At 49.4% G+C, this 15,256-nt stretch overlaps 2 protein-coding genes across 2 annotated transcripts; both read left to right on the top strand.

Moving 5' to 3' along the window:
• The first annotated feature begins 256 nt into the window (after positions 1-256).
• WTAP (WT1 associated protein) lies at positions 257-8,509 on the top strand. The gene is made up of 6 exons (XM_078618451.1): positions 257-423; positions 2,322-2,359; positions 3,020-3,075; positions 4,285-4,343; positions 4,559-4,686; positions 8,291-8,509. Exons 2-6 carry the CDS (start codon positions 2,330-2,332, stop codon positions 8,471-8,473), a joined length of 456 nt encoding a protein of 151 aa, XP_078474577.1. The 5' UTR covers positions 257-423; positions 2,322-2,329; the 3' UTR covers positions 8,474-8,509.
• An 83-nt stretch (positions 8,510-8,592) lies between these two features.
• Positions 8,593-15,256, top strand: LOC144735883 (uncharacterized). The gene is made up of 3 exons (XM_078618449.1): positions 8,593-9,354; positions 11,021-11,175; positions 11,776-15,256. The coding sequence occupies exons 2-3, from the start codon at positions 11,040-11,042 to the stop codon at positions 12,858-12,860; spliced, it is 1,221 nt and encodes a 406-aa protein (XP_078474575.1). The 5' UTR covers positions 8,593-9,354; positions 11,021-11,039; the 3' UTR covers positions 12,861-15,256.

Here is a 15,256-nt window from a genome sequence, read left to right as displayed (position 1 = left end):
GGAAATCTCGAGGGCGGTGGACCATGCCGACGCAAACTGGGAAATCGAATTACTCGTGCGTAAGCTCACTGGCAAATGCAAAGCGGCCTCATCCGCTGTGGGAAATCTCGAGGGCGGTGGACACATGCCCACACAAACTGGGAAATATAATTATGCGTGCGTAAGTGCACTGGTAAATGTAATTACTCGTGCGTAAGCTCACTGGGAAATACAAAGCGTCCTTATCCGCTGTGGGAAATCTCGAGGGCGGTGGACCGCGACCACGTGACGCGCGGCCGTGCTGGTGACGCGGCCGCCATCTTGAGGCGTTCAGTTCGCGGGATTTGAGTCTCCGAACGCCGTCCCAGCCCCTTCGCCGCGTTGTCGATTCTCGCGTGTCCACCCCGGGGCTTCGTCTCGGTCGCCCGCGCACCCCCAGCCGACGTAAGTTCACCTGTGTTCGACACCGGGTTCGTAAAGAGCGCGGTGGTGTGAGGGTTTCTTGTGTGTATGGGCGAAGCCTGGGCCTGTAGGCCGCGGCCTACCTGCAGGCTTCACCGCTTCCCTCACGCGTTGTTTTTTGTTGTTGTGTTGCATTAAATAAGCGAGACATTTCAATTGCGTTTCGCTTCGTTACGGCCGTAGTTGCACGAGCAGCGTTGTGGTTTATAGATGTCCGCGGTGTTGTTTTAAAGGGGAGTGTGTCGCGACGTTTGTCCGGACTTGAGCTGGAGGTGTTTGTCGCTGGGGTCGCGTGACCCTGCGCGGGAAACTCGACGCCTTTAAAGACCTCGGCGCTTTCAAAGACCTCTTAATCAACGCAGTTAAATATAATACACCGTGCATTGATGCAGTCCCGCAAACAGCACTCAACTCTATAAACATCTCGCAGGAAGAACCGTGGTTTAGCAGCGACCTGCCAGTCGATTCTTGAGTCAACATTTGCTAGACAGAGCCCCCCCCATACACCAATTCAATCCTCTCAGGTGAAGTGAATTCAATACATTACGAAAACATTCCTCATTTAACTCGTGGTATTTTGTGTTTCGTGCCACCGGCAAAGGCTGTGGAGGGCGTTTGTGTGTGGTTGGATGCTGTTGCATCGGTGTTTCTGTTTTGCAATACTAAAGTTGCTCTCTCGCGCCGCCGCACGCTGTCAAACTGCATCACTCCGTCTTGCTATGGGACACAGTTGTCACGGGTGCTGTTGTGCCTCGCAATTTGCGCTGCTTTTGATCATATCCTCTTGTCTGCTCTCGGTTGTGTTGCATCCCTACCATTCAAACCGTGTTACATTGAGCCGTGCTCTTTGGTAGGCTGTCAAAATGGCATCAACCCGCGTTGCATTGGGTCCAGTTGTACTGCGTATGCTGTCTTGCAAGTTGTGATGCGGCGAATCGGGCTGTCTGCAATGAGCTGTTCTGTGTACGTGTTTACATGTTGTGCAAGCAATGCTTTATTAAACGCATTTGTCTCGTGCGCTATCTTCCCTACAAGGTATGCTCCACTCAGACCTGCTGTTTTCGCATGCCGTATATTCAGCCCACCAAAATCTGAGGCGTAAGGCAGCAGGAGGCAATGATGGCGATACTCAACAAGATTTCTAACAGGGATATAACCAGTATAGACAGTTGTCCTCTGCTGTCTAAAATAAAGAGGCCACATTTTAAAAACTATTTTGGAGGTTATGGTCTTAAAGCAATATGCCTCGTACGTGCAGTACACGTATGGTGATGGCATGAGACATACATGGGCATAGCGGGACGACTGGTCTCATGCTTTTAAAATCGCGCATTGGCTCTCCCACCAATCACCTTTTGAGTATTATTACTAAGTATCCAGCCTTATGTGTGTGATTGCCTCCTCGTGTGGCATTCCTCTGTAATCTATGCAACATTCAGCCCTTCCATCTCAAGTTCTGTGCCCCTGTTCTGCAAGGCGTGTTGTGTTCACCCCCGCCGTTCATTGTCTGTGGTGGTTTTTGCCCTGCAAGTTTGCAACGCGTTGCTACTTCGTGTTATTGTGCACCTTCTGTCTGAACCTTGCTGGGTTTTTTTTGCGGTGGTCCATGTATTCAGCAATGCTGCCGCTTGTCTGCTGTCTCGTGCAAACCGTATTGCGTTGTATAGTTCTACGATGCGTACGTTCAACATCTTATGTTCATCTTAATGGTTACTTGGCTCTGCGCTGACCTATGCTGCCTTGTGCATGCGTCAGAGCGGGCTGCCGATTCTGCTGTGTTGGAACGCGTGCCGCACCCAATAGGTGTTCTAAATGCTCGTAAACGTCTTATCGGTAACGTTATAAAGGTTGTACATAATGTCGCGTGTGTGCCGTTGCAGACTTGGCCATGGCAGACGGGGAGCCACCCGCCAAGCGGGTAAGCCATGGAGATCTTTACCAAAACACTGGCGCCTTTAACGTGTCGCCAGTGCATTGTTTCTAAGTGATGCGAGGGCATATTCTGGGAAAAAAACATGGTAACTCTCAGATGCGCATTGTCTGTAAGAAATAAAGTAAAGTTACGATGCAAATAGAAGTCAAAGCAAAAGCAACCGTTTGCATACAATAAAAGTGACGGATTTGTGTCTGCAAATGTGTGGTTGCCTTCCAAAGGTATTTGAAAGTCCCATTCGGCCATCGGTAAATAAAAGGTTCCCCATGCCTGCTTCTAGCGTCAACAGTTCAAAACTTAATATTGCTGATGATACTCCCAGGCTTTTTTCGGTAAAGTCACGTAGGTAAAACATCAAAATTAATGAAAATAAAATAAAACAAAAATCACGACGTTTCGGAGGCAACACAAGTCTCCGTCATCATGTTGCCTCCGAAACGTCGTGATTTTTGTTTTATTTTATTTTCATTAATTTTGATGTTTTACCTACGTGACTTTACCGAAAAAAGCCTGGGAGTATGGTTCCTTGCAGTCACGAAAGCTTCAAATCTAGAATTGCTGATGATGCAGCCGCACCGACCTCGTTATTGTTGGTTAATGTTTCCGCTTGTAATGGTAACGGACGTTTTGTTTTCCCGTCCTCAGGTGCGTCTTTCTGACGACGAGTTGCGCGGCATGTCAAGGGAAGACCTTTTTGTGAGGTGCGCAGAAAATGTTTCTTTGGTATCAAAATTCCCTCGGTGACGCGTCCACCACCCGCCGTTTTGCCTTGCCGGCTGAAATATGCGTTTTTTACACCTGTTAACAACTCGTCGCGATTCCTGCATCCAATCGTGTTCTTGGGAACCGATTGTTTACGGTGTAGATTGTGGATTTAGTTTAAGACGTATGATTTTTCTACCAATATTATTTATAATAAAGGTTATTTATGATCGTGTAAATATAAATGTGTCGGTAACCCACCACCACCAGACACGGCTAATTCGTAAGGTGTGTCACGTTAATTTAAATAAACGCTGACAAGTGCAATGAAGCATGGAAAGGTGCCTGCTGAGAATTACATTGAGAAATAGGGTAACATGGTTTACAAAACATACTCAAGTTTGAGACATAATATTTACTGCAAAGTAAAGTGGGCTAGGGCAAGTCATGTCGCTAGATGGGGCATGGTGACCAGCGTTCCAGACTCGGGTTGTTACTTCCGATTTTTAAATATAAACATTTGATTGTCTGCTAAACCTATACCCCCCCCCCAGAGGAGCATGGTGAATTATGGCCAATCAATCCCTATAATTAACACAATGTGGTGAGGCCTTCATTCAGCAGTTAACTAACAAATGGCTGTAAGTTTTGTTTAGTACATACAATGGGCTGTCACATGACTGGTTACACTGAAACATGCCTTGTGATTGGAACGGTGTCGCAGGCCAATTGGTTCATTCATTGCTAAATTTAAATTTGATTTGATTATTGATTCTGTCACTTTTTGAATCGATAATAAATTTACAAGCCAAAAAACCTTGAAGGAAATGAACGACTTTATAACCTGAAGCAGGCATTGCTGAAGCTAGTATATTTAATTTGTGTTACTTTTTGGCCGACTGTATAACTACATAAGCGCCGCTTAAGTTCATCTTAACAATCCTAAGTGTTCTTGGTTCTTTCGGTAAAGTCACGTAGAAGGGAAATAATAAAAATATTAAACAATAAAATTCTCACGACGTTTTCGACTGCAACACAAGCAATCATCAGATGTGAAAAACACAAATTTTCTTGCTGTCACGAAAGCTTTAAATAAAAAAAATCCTAACTGTGTTTGAGCTGAGGGGACATGACGATGCTGCTGTGGTCTGCAGCGTGGTGACGTTGCGATGTAAAGTGAACCCATCTCTGTGTTTTGCTCTACGCAGGTGGAAGCAGCAGGAGGGATACCTCAGGACCCTGGAGTCAAAGCTCGCAGATCTCAACTGTGAGTTGACTGCTACCTATTTGTTTTTCCACTCGCATCAGGAACTTTTTTTAGACGACGTAAAGTTAAACGTCACGTCAGCAAGACGCGCTGTGATTTACGTGTAACGTAACTTGCATCCGCGTGTGTGTGTGCGCGCACCCGTCGTTGGGTGTGCCATGGCGTGCGTGTTATGCGTGCGTGAACCGCCTGCCACACCGTCTACCGTGGACCAGCGAGCGACGTGACTGGCCTGCGCGAGTCCGAGGAGCGGCTCAAGCACCAGCAGCAGGAGTCGTTGCGCCGGGAGAACATCCTGGTCATGCGTCTCGCCACCAAGGAGCAGGAGATGCAGGAGTGTGCGGTGAGGAGACGTGTTATGATTCACCACCCCTCCCCACGCCTCTGTTAGGGGATGCATCCATTTATCTAATGCTGTCCAACTTAAAACCATTTTCCTATTACAAGTTGCAGGGTGGGTGTCCTGTTCACCGTTGAATCTGGGAACTGGCAAGCGGTTCATCGTTAATTTTATTTAGAGGCATAGTGCTGATGTTTTTCAAGACATTGTACTCACGACAGAGAACAGTAGTGACACGACTGCACTCTACGATGGCTGGTGCCAAACTGTGCCGCACGCTCTCCCACATGGACTTGTGGGAGCCTCGGTACCGATAAAGTTATTTTATTTGAGCTTTTCTTCCCTGTACGTCAACGGAAAGGAATCGGAAGAAAAACTGTGGGGTATATGCACATGATGACGTACATGTACGTCATCGAAACGGGAAAAGGTTAAGTTGAAACCATTTATGCATTGTATCTGTCTATTACGGGGAAAAGCAGCGCATGGGTGATGTTTCCTTATGAGACTGCTCCCCTCCTTACTCCTTTTCACAGCCAAGTGTTATGTTTAGATACAGTGCCGAGAAAAAGTGAACCCCTTAGGATTTTCACATTTTAGATATTTCAAACTTAAAATTTTATTAGATCTTGAAAGAAGTCCTCACAATCGATTAACAAAATAACCTGATTAAACAAATGACACAAACATGATAACTCAACATTTTTGTGTTCTCACATGATTCTCCATTGAATGACTATGCGTGAAAAAGTATGTGAACCTTTAGTTTCAGTAACTGGTGACACCGCCTTGAGCAGCAATGACTGCAACTAAGCTTTTCCTGTAACCAGTGGCCATTATCTCACATCGGATTTGAGGAATTTTGTCCCATTTTTCCTTACACAACTCCTTCAACTTGAGGGTTTCCTTGCAGGGACAGCTCACTTGAGGTCCTGCCACAACATTTCGATGGGATTTAGGTCTGGCCTTTAACTCGACCATTGTAAAATGCAGAATTCCTTCTTCTGCAGCCATTCTTTTGTAGATCTACTTGTATGTTTAGGATCATTGTCTTGCTGCAAGACCCACTTGAGTTCAGCTTCAGCTCACGGACGATGGCCTGACATTCTCCTCTAGAATCTTCTGATACAATGCAGAATTCATGGTTGTGTTAGTGGTGGCAAGGCATCCTGGTCCTGAGGCGTCAAAGCAGCCTTAAACCATCACTATCCCACCACCATGCTTGACAGTAAGAACGAGGTTCCTCTGTCCGCAAGCAGTGTTTGGTTTTCGCCAAATATGTTTCTCATCGAGGCCAAAAAATTCTACCTTTGACTCGTCTGTCCAGAGAACATTGTTCCGTAAGTCTTGTGGATCATCTATTTGCTCTTTGGCGAACTTCAGACGAGCAGCAATGTTCTTTTTGGAGAGCAGTGGTTTTTTCCTGGCTATCCTTCCATGAATGCCATTCTTGTTCGGTCTTTTTTCGATAGTTGCGTCATGAACACTTTACATTGGCTAAGGCATGAGTGGCCTGCAGTTCCTTGGATGTTTCTCTGGGGTGCTTCGTGACTTCCTTGATGATTTTCTGGTTTGTTCTTGGATACATTTTGGTAGGACGACTGGTGGGTGGAGTGACTGTGTCTTGAAATTTTCTCCATTTGTAGACCATTTGTCTGACAGTGGATTGGTGAAGTCCCAAATCCTTAGACATTGTCTTGTAACCCTTTCCAGACTGATGAGCATCAATAACTCTTTTTCTGAGGTCCTCAGAGATTTATTTTTATCGTGGTATGACTTGTTTCCACACACACCTGTATGGTGAAGACCAAACTCACAAAGTTTAAGATGTTTATTTAGGGTGGGGTCTCTCACACTCACCCCTGAAGATCTACCTAATTTTTTAAACTCCTGATTACAATTATTCCCTTACTTGAGCTAATTAAACCAGGGGTTCTCTTACTTTTTCACATGCCCTGAACCTTAATTAATCAATGTTTGTTTAATTCATAAACCATTTTGTTTCAAAAGACATGGAATTGGTTAATATAAACCCTATTTGATATTTAATGAAATACAGTTTTTTGATTCAAGAAGGCTGTCATGGTAAAACTATGGAATTTCCATCATTATTGGGGTTCACAAACCTTTTCTTGGCACTGTATTTTAATAGATTAACGATGTATTGATTATTGTTTCTGGAATCTATTATCGATTCAAAAGCCATGGAATCTAAAATCATCAAATCAAGGAGGATAAACCATCACGCGAACACCGGTCATCCTTGTGGCGGATTTTGGCTAGCCATCGAACAAAGACGGTGACTGCATCACGTGCTTTCAGATGCGCTTATGCGGCCGTCTGGAATGCTCTTTCAATATTAGGAAGCCACTGAGGCTATGTACCTTAAAATCATTTATTTAGAGCTGCATTTTGTGTTGTCCTTCCCCCGCACCTCCGATTAGCATTGTACGGTGCGGGGGAAGAAGTTCAACATATTTACAAATTGAGTTCTATTTTTAGTCACGATTTAACCGATCGGTATTTGAGTACGTGCGCAAACGTTGAAACCGCTTGGCGCATGCCAGTGTGATCGGGCAGCCGTCGCCAGAATGAATCACTGGTTCCAGGGTTCATCGGTTACCGTGCGGTACGTTCCAAAAGACACACGCACATACACAGGGCCGGTATTTTAATTCCATTCTTTTAGAAATGTGTACACGCAGTTATTGAGAACACAGAAGAAAACATAAAAAACCCAATGTACATTCTTGTTGTTGATCTCTCTGTGGTGAGGCACGGTGTTTGCACCAGGTAAAATGGGTTTAATTGATTGACATTGAAAGATAAAATTAGCCCGCCTTGCCTTGATGATCCCTTATTATTTGGGGTTGCAATAAAAATGTTGTTGCCACAGAAGTATTTGTTGTGCAGTATTTGAATAAATTAAATTACCTTGTTTGACTTTGACGTTATTACGCATGATTTTATGCGTGCATCGTGAGCACAGTTATGAAGTTAACAATGCCGTTTAGATGCTCAGCAAAGCATCTCCGAGTGTCAAGATTTTTTTCTTTTTTCTCGAGAGTCCTGCATTTCGATGCTTGACTAATTTAATTGATGAGTGGAATCTGGTGTACCTGGAGAAACCCCACAAATACGAGGAAGTAGCGAGCATGCTTCCTCCCTAAATGGATTCAGTAATTCCATTGCCGTGCTATCGTCTCTTTGCCACCTCATAGCTCAAAGGCCGCCTACTAAACCTGGCATTCTCAGGCAATCTCCCTGCCAAGAACTCTTTTTTTAGCTTTCAGGTTTTAACAAGATGTGTGACATTCCGGATAATTTGCTCATAGCTTGAGAAGAGATCTGAATTGGGTGCGTTTGATACACGGCTCCTAAGTTGAATGTGCTCCGTTTACTAAAATCGCTCGCTTTCTGCCGTGCTAACTTGTCGTGCTTTTGTCTTTTTTTCCCCTTCGCCCCTCCCCCCTCCCATTCATCCGTGCACGACCGTCGTCTGCGCTCGTGTCCCGGTGTTGCGGTCGCCGGGCTCCCGCGGTGCGCGGATTTTTGACGGCGTGGCGGCGGCGGTGGCGGCGTGCACACCCCCCCTCACCCGAAACAGACTCAGATCGCTTCGCTCAAGCAGGGCCAGCTGTCGAGCGCCTCTCACCTGCGCTCCTGTCTCGTGGACCCGGCCGTCAACCTGCTCTTCACTAAAATGAAGTCTGAGCTGCAGCAGAGCAAAGACAAACTGCAGCAGGCCCACGATGAACTCAGTGCCTGGAAGTTTACGCCCGATAGGTAACGCACCAAAACGTTTAAAAAAAAAACAAAAACAAAACGATCGTCTTGCCCCGCAGACTCTACTGGCGTAAGAACGGGGGGGGGGTGGTGGAGGAGGAGGAGGAGGGGGGTAGTCGCCTCTCCTGCGGTGGCCCCACCCGCGATGGGGGACTTGGCGGGAGGACCCGGAGGCCCCCCCCCCCCCCCATCTGGACCCGGCCGCTGGCTCCACCGCCGCCACCTCCAGAGCCCGAGGGGTTGTGTTTCTCGTACGAAACGACGAACACACGAACACAGCCGTTGTGTCGCCGGCCTCGGAGCGCCGGTTCATCTGTTGACTCGCTCTTTCCTCCCCTCACAGGAAAACGCAGACACGCGACAAAAACCCCCACGCTTGTGTGAAACGCGTAACTCTGTAGCATTAACCTGCCTGTAAAGCTATCCCAAACTCTAATTTTAATTGACTCTTTGTCGCACCTGCTTTGCTCACCGGCAGTGAAGAACACTTATCGCAAAGACTGAAATTTTGAAAGGGCCACTGCGCACACTCATAGACTCGCTGACTTGTAGCCGTAACGCCTCTAAAGCAGCGGCGGTTGCTTGCTGCGTCTCTAGTGCCGCAGAGGAGGAAGCGGCGGTTACTTTCGCCTTTTTGGCGTGCAAACTGTTAAGCGTCCGCATTAAAAGGGCAAGAGAAGTAGTCACGATCACCTCAAACCCAGCATCAAGATCACCACCGATTCATTTGTGGCGGCTGAACGCTTAGGCGAGACGTCACACTAAAGGTCCTAAGCGTTCCCCGCTCGCTCCACTGACTCTGTCCTGATTGACTGAACTGTGGGCTCGCGGGCTTAGCTCAGGCAGTCTCGTCGCTTGCCGATTCCTCCCTGAACCATTCAACAGGTATAACGAACGAACGTGCATTCACCAAAATTAACATCATGACATCGTTTCCTCTGAAAATTTCCTGTGGCTCGTGTTGGATGTACGTAGAGACGGTCTCTGTGGTTTAAGTTCCTGAAGGTGCAGATCTATTTGTGTGTGTGTGTGGGAATTTAAGTGGGCAAGGGCTGCACGTTTGACCACTTCATTTAAAAATAATAATCTCGTCGCATTGTTTAATGATAGACTTTGTTGAATGAGTTGTTCAATCAGCCAGTGGTGCCAAACACCTGTTAATTGTCCTGATAAGGAACATTACAGATTAATTGTATTAATGAGGGTTGCTCACCCGGTTAATTAAATGTAAATGCTGTCGGTATAAGTTTTTCAAGAGGGAAGTGGTGCAACGTGTAGATGTGGGCACTTGTAAGTAGCGATCGTGAGTCAGTACTAAGAATGCTTGCATTTATGTAGATTATTATAAGTACGATTTTTCTTAAGTTGGCATGTTTTATGTTTTTTTTATTTCACCTTTTATTGCAGCTGGAAAACATCTACCGAGTAATTGCACTTGTTGAGGGATTAATGGTTAAAAAAACTAATTAGAGTCTCAGTTAAAACTGTAAAAACATTTTAAAGGAAGTTTTATCATTCAAGTTGCTAGTGTAATATGTGAGGGGGATGTGCATGTCTTCTGTTTTAATGGGGAGTGGTGGCACAGTCGTTAGCGCACTACGTTACGACCCGAGTTCGATTCCCACTTGTGACCTATAACTGTGGTGAACATATGAACTAGTCCTGAGCCTCCCCAAGGTCGACTCGGCCTTAAATGAGTACCTGGTGTGAAGTGTAAGCATCAGCACTGAGGAGACGGAGGCGGCCAGGCGTGGTGTTGGCCACCCACCCTCTCGTGCGCCGTGCCGGCCTTCATAGGTGCTCGCTAAGAGCAATTGCCCCAACAGGCTGTTAAAGGCTACGCGGGGGATTTTTGATGTTTGTGTTCTGTGGCACCGCGTGTTTGCTGTACATCACAATGTTGATAAATGCAGTCACAGTGATGTCTCCCGTGAAGGCGATGTAACATTATGGTACACACTTGTAAGATCCTCTCAGTCATAATTGACAGCCCATTGTTGCAAGAAGGCCTCCCCATGCCAAGTCGGGCATGGGGGGGTTGTATTCCATTGTATGTAAGATCTACTTTCAAAAGAGTCGCGTAAATTGGAACAAGGGGCAGTCAAACTAACGTTAACGTGTTGCGCTGTTTAACCATCCGTGCTGCAGAGTATTAACTCGTCCCATTAATATTGTCAAAAGAAAAAAGTACGAAACGTACAAAGTTAAATCTCCACCTGCTTTTTTTTTCCTCTATGCAGGCAGTTAAAACGAAAATGTTGTCTGGGCTGAAACGCAGCCGTGCTTGAGTTTTAATTTTGTGATGGGCTGCACCAAGCGCGGACGATCGATTACCGCTGTGGTCGCCCGGCCAAGACATGCATTGCCTGTCGACTAATCTCAGAATCGGAATTTCTATTTATTCTGGAGGAATCCGATGAGTTGTAAAGCTCTTTTCCATAAGATGTCTCTTCCCTCTTCGAGGGCTAGCGAGAACCCACACCCCACACCCCCCTTTGCCGCGTTTGTGTTTTTCGCCTTTGCCGAGTGCCGTGCCGACTGTTGTTTGCAGCCAAACGGGCAAGAAACTCATGTCGAAGTGCCGCATGTTAATCCAGGAGAACCAGGAGTTGGGTCGGCAGCTGTCGCAGGGGCGCGTTGCGCAGCTCGAAGCCGAGCTGGCGCTCCAGAAGAAGTACAGCCAGGAGCTCAAGAGCGGCCAGGACGGTGGGTGGGGGGGTGGGTTGGCGAGCGTTTTGAGCTATGGTTATTATGGTCTTGTGAACGGAGTGGCCCCGTGTGACCGGGAGTTCTCGCCAGCTTGGGTTGGTTTTTGTGCTCAACATCCGAGAGCCAGTTGCTGGCCGATTCTCCGCGTGTCAGTGAAGATCGTGGGGGTCACTGTTCCGTTGGTGTGAACTGATTGTTTTTGGTCTCGTCAGTACTTTCTCACAGTTTGCTCCGTGTGAATATTTAACTTCAGCGTACGTAGCCAACCGTGCTAATCTAAGGTGTTCCAAGAGTCTTAAAAGTTACATTTGTTTATAATTTGGTTACACTACAAATTGTTATGAACGAATTCATGCTTTTTAATGATTGAGCCATGAACTGTTGCATGCCTCTACCATACGGGCACAGTGGCATGGGCACATGTGGATGTGTCTACTGTCGTTAGGTTGCGTGTGTTGTATGTGTGTGGTTGAGCCATTGACCCACACTGTCTCTTGGCTTCGATGTTAAGTCACCGGTGGTGCTCGCGTTCACGACGAGGCTTGTGTCTTTTTGGCACGCCGCTCACGTACGTGTGTTGGTGTAACGCGCGCGCAGAGCTCAACGACTTCATCATCCAGCTGGATGAGGAAGTGGAGGGCATGCAGAGCACCATCCTGGTGCTGCAGCAGCAGCTCAAAGAGGCACGGCACAAGCTGCAGCAGGTGTCCGCGCCTGCGCCCGGCACTGGCGGGCCAACGACCCACGGCCCAGCCGCCTGTCAGAGCCCGCTGACCACCGCCGCCGCCGCCTCCTCCTCCGCTGCGGACGGTCCGTCCCCCACGCCTCCGCCGCCGCCTCCGCCACCCAACGCAACTGCGGCCCGGGCGCCGTCGGAGTCGCGCTCCAGCCCCGGGCGCTCGCCGGCGCGGCTCTCGGAAGCCAGCGCCCACGGGGCCTCCGACGCCGACAGAGACTTCTCTCCGCCGCCCTCCCCGGATGACGGCTCCGGCTGCGCCGGCGGCTCGTCGGACCGGGCGGGGGAGTTGCGTTCGTGCTCTCCGGCCGAGGGGACGTCCTCGCGCGAGCCCGGCGGCGGCAGCGGCGGGGGTGCCAGTCGGATGGAGACGGAGTGCGCCGAGAGCCCTGGAGAGGGCGGCGGCGGCGACGGCCGCGTAGCGTCGGCGGAGCATCCGTCGGCGTCGCCGGACACGGCGAGCGGGCCCCAGCAGTCGCCGGAGCAGTCGAACGGCGTGTGCGTCGCCAGCAGCAGCACGGCGGCGCGGCCCCGCTCGGCCGACAGCGCCGGCGGCGGCGGCGCCACGGAGCCCGCAGCTTCCTCGCCGCTCGACAAGGAGGAGGACGACGATGACGACGACGACGACGAGGAGGAGGAGGACATGGAGACGGGCGGCGCCGGGAGCGTGCGTGGGAACCACCTGGCGGAGGAACGCGGGGGCGGCGTGAGCAGCAGCGGCGGCGTGGTGAAGGGGTACGAGGACATCGACTCCCCCGTCGGGAGCGACTCCCCGCGGAGCGGCCCGGCTTCCCCCAAGCCGGCGGGGACCGCGGGTGCCGGAGGGGTGGAGGCGGACACGGCGGGCGGGGCGACGCTCAACGGCTTCGAGCACCCGTCGGACACGGACTCGGACGACGATGACGACGACGATGAGGAGGATGACGATGACGAGGGATCGAGCTGATTGGGCCTCGGCGCCACGGGGGGGTAAACGGCGCATCCCCCATCCCCCCACTCCTTTCACCCCTTGTACAGGAAAAAAAAAGATACGTTACAAAGCACGCTTCTAAATATTGTTGGCGAGGAGACGGGTGTTGCGAGCGTTGGTTCGCGTACGGCGTTCTCCGTTGCCGCGCAGACTCCCGTGATGATTGCGGCGGTGCGAGGTCGTGTCTGCGCCCGTAGACCGTTTGGTTCTCCAGTGGAAGTTGCTTTGTGGCTTGCCAAGCTGAGTCAAGTTAAGTGAGCGGGCTCCACCTGCGTTTTAATTTGGTGCCGCGGTGGAGAGATGTTAAATACCTCGCCTGGTATATAAGAGGTCGTGGGTTCGATCCCGACCCTGACGCTTGTATACATGTTCTCCCCCTGGTCACCTGGATTTTTCTCCGCGTCCTCCGGCTTTTCCCTCCACATTTAGAAACATGCGTTTAGATTATTTGGCTGAAATACATTTCCACACGATGATAAGCCACTTCGTTGAGCTATCATTTGTGGCCAGGTCGCTTCTGAACAAGAACTATATAGCTCGGTGGGCCATGCCTGGTCAAATAAAATAAAACTAAATTTCTGTTATTATTTTTGTTAATTTATGTAACCCGCACGGAGATCGTTTGCGCTGGCAGAGCGCGAACGGTTTGATTTTAAGCGCGTGCCCTTCGGCGAGTACACCATCGTGGTAGCTGCCAACGTGCAACATCACGACCTTAACGACGTAGCGTTTTGTAATTTTAATTATTTTTTTAATTAAACCCACGCTGCCACTGCTGGTGGGTTGAGGTGGGCCCTGCAAGGCACGCGGCCGGATCTGGTGTCACGGGCAGAAGTGCTCGCTACACTGGCAGAGAAGAAGCCTTCTCGGACACAAACACACACGCGTGCACACACAGCAGAGAAACCCACAGTCTAACCGTTGTGTTTGCGTTTTATTGTCCCACCGTTTGAAATGAACGCGTGGAAGGGCGGTGGTTTAACGAGCGTTTGTGGAGGGTGAAGCCGGTGGGTTGTGGTGAATTGGTGTCATCCGAGGTGGAGTGAAATTCGGGGGCGGTGGGACCGCCATGGGTGGTGGTGTTAACCGTGGCTTCTGCTGATAAGAGGGCGCCTTTGATTACCGTCATGAAAACTGGCGGCAGTTGCGTGAGAAGGTGTTGCCTTTCTGCTCAGCGTGTCACGATTCATCACGTACAGTCGATTCTTTACACTCCCGATGCATGCATCGAATTGTGTAGGGATTTATGTGTTTGATGCAAACTATATGCCGATGAAAACTATATGCCGATATACCTTTATGGCACAACGACAACTGGACAGTACAAATGAGACGAAACATTGTAACAAATCCTCGTTTAACAATTCTTTGAATCTCTCGGGTGGTGATGAATCAATGTAGGCGTAACTGATGTGACGTTGGTATTGAAAGCGATCTCCTTCCTTGAACACAACCATGCCCCTAACTGTGATTGTTCCAATTGAGAATCATTGGCGTGCCCCCCCCCCCCCCCCCCCCTGTTAATAAATGCAGTTACCCATGTTAATAACGGAACACCGAGAGACACGGCATCTGCATCACCTGCTGTTCACGCCAACATTTTTAATGACCCGTTTTCTCCTGCGCCCTTGCGGACTGCTCAGTCGTCGCCCCCACGTGTCCCTCAGTTGCAGACACGGTCGTTCTGAGCAAGTTGATCGAGGCGCGAGGCGGTTGCCCAGAGCTGGCGACGCTTCACAGCGCTAGGCGATGGTGCGACTGAAAGATATTACTGGTGGTGTAGGATTTTCCAACTCTCCGTTGGTGTACACGTTGTCGTCTGGTGTGTGTGTGCGCGCGCGTGCGTCGTCATCGTCATCCTTTGATTAACGTGCTCGTGACCGGCAAAGTGTAGGGCTCACTGGTCAAGGCATCGTCGGAGTTGGGCGGCAAGCCACGAAACCAGTTGGTAATACCCCACCTCCGTAGGTTGTTGTCAACGTTGGCAGGAATACAAGTTGTTTGGCACGGGTGCCTCTTGCACTGTTGTTACCTTTGGTTTGAAATTGGGACGGGGACCGTCTTTTTGTTTGGCGGCAGCACCGGTTTTCACGGCTTCTTGTGACCACCTTGGGTGCCCCTTTTCCCCCCCAAAGTGTACCCGTGGGATGTGTCCGTGCCCTAGATCCATGCCTGCTGCGGCTGGGGTCTTGCTGGCCGCAGTTTGTGTATATTGGGGTGCACTTTGTTAATACGCATCAGATCAGCCCCGGCTGACGCCCATTGGCACCTGTGCCCCAGTCGATATTTAACCCCGAGTTGCTCGCAATGATTAGGTGCGCACGTGTTATTTTCTGACAAATGACCAAAATAAAAACATGCGTGTGCTTTTT

The sequence above is a fragment of the Lampetra planeri genome, chromosome 57, assembly GCF_965212315.1.
Source record: "Lampetra planeri chromosome 57, kcLamPlan1.2.h2, whole genome shotgun sequence".
NCBI classification, from domain to species: Eukaryota; Metazoa; Chordata; class Hyperoartia; order Petromyzontiformes; family Petromyzontidae; genus Lampetra; species Lampetra planeri.
The sequence above is the reverse complement of the archived record's forward strand: the minus strand, read 5'-3'. Positions and strand labels throughout refer to the sequence as shown.

What these genes read in the sequence shown, in the direction of transcription:
- WTAP (XM_078618451.1), top strand. Translation starts at nt 2,330, where the DNA reads ATGGCAGACGGGGAGCCACCCGCCAAGCGG. An exon ending in AAAGCTCGCAGATCTCAACT is followed by an intron (nt 4,344 to 4,558) that starts GTGAGTTGACTG and finishes ACCGTGGACCAG; the next exon opens with CGAGCGACGTGACTGGCCTG. An exon ending in AGGAGATGCAGGAGTGTGCG is followed by an intron (nt 4,687 to 8,290) that starts GTGAGGAGACGT and finishes CACCCGAAACAG; the next exon opens with ACTCAGATCGCTTCGCTCAA.
- LOC144735883 (XM_078618449.1), top strand. Translation starts at nt 11,040, where the DNA reads ATGTCGAAGTGCCGCATGTTAATCCAGGAGAACCAGGAGTTGGGTCGG. An exon ending in GCTCAAGAGCGGCCAGGACG is followed by an intron (nt 11,176 to 11,775) that starts GTGGGTGGGGGG and finishes ACGCGCGCGCAG; the next exon opens with AGCTCAACGACTTCATCATC.